General features: G+C 39.3%; 1 protein-coding gene across 1 annotated transcript; it reads right to left on the bottom strand.

Annotated features, from left to right (window-relative positions):
* Positions 1-3,756: 3,756 nt before the first annotated feature.
* On the bottom strand, positions 3,757-4,365 carry LOC135223946 (uncharacterized). Its single transcript, XM_064262867.1, has one exon. It carries the CDS (start codon positions 4,363-4,365, stop codon positions 3,757-3,759), a length of 609 nt encoding a protein of 202 aa, XP_064118937.1.
* Positions 4,366-4,855: the final 490 nt, after the last annotated feature.

Genomic DNA, 4,855 nt, shown 5'->3' with positions numbered 1-4,855 from the left:
TTTTGTACCTATAAAGCATAGTCCATCGCATGGTTTCCTTTCAAGAACATCACGAATCCCGGATAAAAATGACTTCGTTGTGTGTGTGTGTGTGTTGTCACAATGCCCTTCATTGCTGTACCACCAGTTTGACCTATAATCAATCAGTTTCACATCACGTACTCGATTCTTATCTAGCTCCCAATCCCATCCTCGGTCAGTTGCTGACATTCGGATTTTTCTTCCTGAATACAATTGATAAATGCAACCTTATTTGTCGAAGTTGATCCCATTCCAGTTCGATCAGTTACCAGATTCTGACAAGAGGAAGGCTGGGGGGCTTCAGAGGAAATCTCCAATCCCAATCCACGCAAATCTCGTCCATGAGCGGGATTTATCGCCTTCAGTGTGGAATGATTATTCCTCTGCTGGGGTGACTGTAACAGCTGAGCGATCGTTGTTTTATGTCTGCTTCCTCGCCTTGATCTGTATATGTTTAACTAAAGTGTACTTTCATGCGCAAGAATGAAGTATAATGTCCCACGTAAACACAACATGATGGAGAATTCTTTTTGCTTTAGGTATTTTCCGTCCTAATAATCACCGAGACAATGTTTTCTTCTGAATTAATTACATTTACCTTCTTAACCATCTTATGATATACCTTTTGTGTGTGTGGGGGGGGGGGGGGGGGGGGTGGTAGGGGGGGGGGGGGGGGGGGGGGGGGGGTTTTGACAAAGAATAGTGTTTTTCCTTCTTAAGCATCAGACAATGAACAACTTTTTTCCAGCTTAAAATGAAATTTGTTTATTGATTATGTCCCAAATCCTCGCGAATTGACTTCCGGTTTAGTAGCAGTTAAGTCTCAAAGGCTTCCCTGTTAGAGGTTACCCCTGATCCCTTCATCTCCCTTCCAAATGGATCCTGATGGAGAGAGAGAGAGAGAGAGAGAGAGAGAGAGAGAGAGAGAGAGAGAGAAACGATCAATCAACTCAGAATTAGCGGGAAGGATTAAGCGATTCCTAGTGGCCCCCGATTGGAATTCCTGTCAGTTTTGTCCTTAAACGATTCCTAATCCATTGGGATTTCAGGCCTTCATTCCCGTCCCTTTGATCTACCGGACAACAGGAGTTTTCTTGTTTTTCCCAAACGCCGCCTTTTCCTCATCAGGAGAGAATATGATGTTGAAAGGCCGGTAAATTCGAGACATTGATTCGTAGGGAATAAGGGCTTTATCACTGGTATATATGAAGTTAAATCATGCATGAATGAATTAACTTTTAGAAATTGTTTATATTTATCGCTTAGTCTGTAGGAACAGTTGTTGATAATGCAGATCTAACGTTAGGGGTTGCTAAAGAGAGTTATATTGACGTGTGGGAAAAAAATCAATGAAAGTGCAAATATACAGCGAGGTATATATGACTGATACCTAAACCCATTTCCTGTTACTTATTCGGGGATGGTAAGATTTCTGTGCCAAATCCACACACACACGTTTACCTTGCTTACAATCGTGTGAATGTTTCATTTCGAAGAATCCTTTTGATATCCGGCGTTGATCATTATGTTCCTTACGGCAATAATCAAACATTTTTAGACATCTTTTCTAGTTCCCTCTGGTTTCGTTTTATAACCTTTAGATTTGCTGAGAAAATTGCTAATTTAAGTATTCCATTTATTTTTTATTATTCGAGAGAAAATAGAAACAAAGGCTCTGTTGTTGACATCGTTTCTTTCATTATTAACAAATAAATTTTTCTCGTTGCTTATGCCTGAAATAATGTTGATAATGGTATTTTGTGCGAGTGACAATATACTTCACACTTAAACTTGCCTTCGACTAGCCTCTCGCCACTTCTTCTTTCCCACCGTTATCCCTACACTAAGGGGTCGGTTGCCTGACGCGCCTTGCCTTACAACATCGGGCATGGTTTACTATTTGGCAAAGGGGTTTTTACGACCGCATGCCCTTGCTGTCATCAACCACAGTCATTGGAGATGTGCCTCGCCTCTAACTAAAAAGTCCACTTGCAAGGCAGCAGTTTCCACAGGTACTGGTCGTGAGCCTAGCCTTTTACTAAAGAATGTACGACTGCAAGGCAACAGCTATCCTTTTAGTCGCCTTTTACGACACGCAGAACCTACGGTGGTGGTATTCTTGCACCCCTAGCACAGGGTGGTATTCTCTCGCTACTTGGCCCTATTCAAACATGAAGAATAAAGCTTTCTATCCCTACAATACTTAATTCATTTCCATCTTTATCAGCATTACGCAATATCTATAACTTCTTTCCAACCTTCACTGAAATGGAATTCTTTAGACCCAGTAAACAACTGTCCAACAACATCATGTTTTCCAGAACAAGCGAACGAACCAATCAGACTCCAAATATTCCACTTGCGTTACGCATAGCAGGCGTCGTCCTCGATTGAAGTCATAAAGCGTAATGACGCCGCGTATAAACAGAGCCTCCTCCTCCTACGCTAATGAACTGACGGCGGACTTCTTCCTCCTCCTCCTCCTCCTCCTCCTCCTCCTCCTCCTCCTTCTTCCTCTTCCTCCTCCTCCTCCTCCTCCTCCTCCTCCTCCTCCTCCTCTCAGAGCCTGAGCAATTTAAGCAGAGATTCTATGAAGGACATCGTTGCTCTATGAGTCGTTTCTTTGCTTAATCACCTCAACGTGTGGCCGCTGACTTCATCTGCTTGAGAGTTTGGGGTTGTGAGTGATTCTAAAGAGAGAGAGAGAGAGAGAGGAGAGAGAGAGAGAGAGAGACTGGTTTAGCTTGACTGAATCAGCTATCACCGGACAAGACAAATGCTTTATAACAACAGCCATTTCTCAACTATGCTTAAAATGAACCTGCTGCAAAAATTAATATCATGAACTTAATCAGCTATAAAACGCTTCGGAAACTTCCGTCTGGTTACAGGAGCCTCCTGTCCTTCAAACAATTGAACGAGATGCTTTTCCTATAGGGAATGCTATCTCATTCCATTTCACCAAAAGGACAGAAGAAGTTGTTATGATACATGTAGGCTATATATATATATATATATATATATATATATATATATATATATATATATATATATATATATATATATATATATATATATATATATCTATATATATACATATATATATATGCATATATATCTATATATATATATATATTTATATATATATATATATATATATATATATATATATATATATATGCATATATATATATATATATATATATATATATATATATATATATATATATATATATATATATATACAGGGCCGTTTTCTAGTTCATTAGGCGCCCAGGCAAGAACTCGTTATGGCGCCCCCTTCCCCTCCTCCAAGTTCCACAACAAAACAACATACTTTATTAATAAATCATCTTCACGTATATGTATACACAACAAGGAAAAGTATAGACTCAAAAGTATACAAACTATTTGTTTTGTAAATTTAATAGAATAACAACCATTATACTTTTTTTATTGCAAATCCTACCCAAGATAAATTGAAAAAGGTAATCTTGCCAATCTAAAACCATAGAACTCAATGCATATATGTTGAGGGCTATGCTAAAACTATTATATCAAGTTTTCTTCACTGATTTGTTTCATACCTGACTCTTCTTGACTTTCTTGCAGCAAAATCATCTATAGTGTCATCATACGAAATCTGTTTGGATATTTCTCTATTAATACTAATTATTACCAGCCCATTTAGGCGCATCCTGTGAACATAGTAGACCTTAAATATGTTTTAATGAGCTAAGGTTTAGAGAAGTTTCTCTCTGCAGATGCCACAGTCACAGGTGTAGTGACAGCAATTCTTAATGCCACATGTTTGGATAGATCTCTTTCAGGCCTTTTCTCCTCCAGAAAAACAAGGTCTATGTTGTCATATTTTGTTTTGCGGGATTGTTTTGGAAAAAATGACTGCATCTCTACAATCAGTTCATCATAATTTAAATCAGAATGATCCCCAGATGTGAGTGTATTACACAAATCTTTTGCCTGCTTTTCTAGCTTACTAGATGTCAGGTCAGAGAAGTTTATGAGAACACTGAATTTCTTTGCAACATCACTCATCATTCCAGTTCTCTCTCTCAGAGATTCAATGGCCATATCCACAACTACATTGAAAATGAAAACTCCATTTTTTTCAAGGCATCGGTATAGGTTCATCAGGGGCCTCATAGGAAAACTGCCTTTGTTTTTAGTAGTTCTGAGTCTTTTCTGCTTTAGAGCAGCTTCCACATTCACTCCTCCACATATCTCTTTGGCAGATGTCTGGGCATCAGCAAACCCAGTGTCTCTGTAGCTAACAAGGGAGGTTTCAGCCTTCTTGAGAATGTCAACAGCTACATCCAGTTGCATGCATTGTGATTGCAGAAGTTTATTCACAGTTTGGACTTTTTAAGATATCATACCACACCACCGTACAAATAGAGAACCGGTATGATCCACCTCTTCTGCTAAGGCTTGTGCTTTCAATTTTAATAGCTGGATCTGCAGTGCTTCCTACTTACCTCTAAAAAACAATCTCTCACTGTTGCAGCCTGGAATTTTACAACCTCAGCACTGTTGATTCGACTCTCCCACCGTGTGTCTGCCTGGATTTCAAAGTTGTGTCCACATGTTTTTTTAGGGTCGACCACCTTGCATCTGAGGAGCTCTTTGCTGCATCACACAACCAGATTAACAGTGTGTGCTCCACATGGCACAAATAAAGCCCTGGGGTTTAACTGAACACGTCTAGCCTGGACTCCCTTGTTTTTTCCTCTCGATATTTTGCCCCATTTTCCATATGCCTGTCCTCTGCAAGTCTTCAAAGGGGATATTAAGCTCTTCAAGTTTTTTTAGTATG

The sequence above is a fragment of the Macrobrachium nipponense genome, chromosome 10 (assembly GCF_015104395.2).
Source record: "Macrobrachium nipponense isolate FS-2020 chromosome 10, ASM1510439v2, whole genome shotgun sequence".
NCBI lineage: Eukaryota > Metazoa > Arthropoda > Malacostraca > Decapoda > Palaemonidae > Macrobrachium > Macrobrachium nipponense.
The sequence above is the reverse complement of the archived record's forward strand: the minus strand, read 5'-3'. Positions and strand labels throughout refer to the sequence as shown.

Bases quoted from the DNA above. Each gene is read 5' to 3' on its own strand.
- LOC135223946 (XM_064262867.1), bottom strand. From the start codon at position 4,365: ATGCAACTGGATGTAGCTGTTGACATTCTCAAGAAGGCTGAAACCTCC.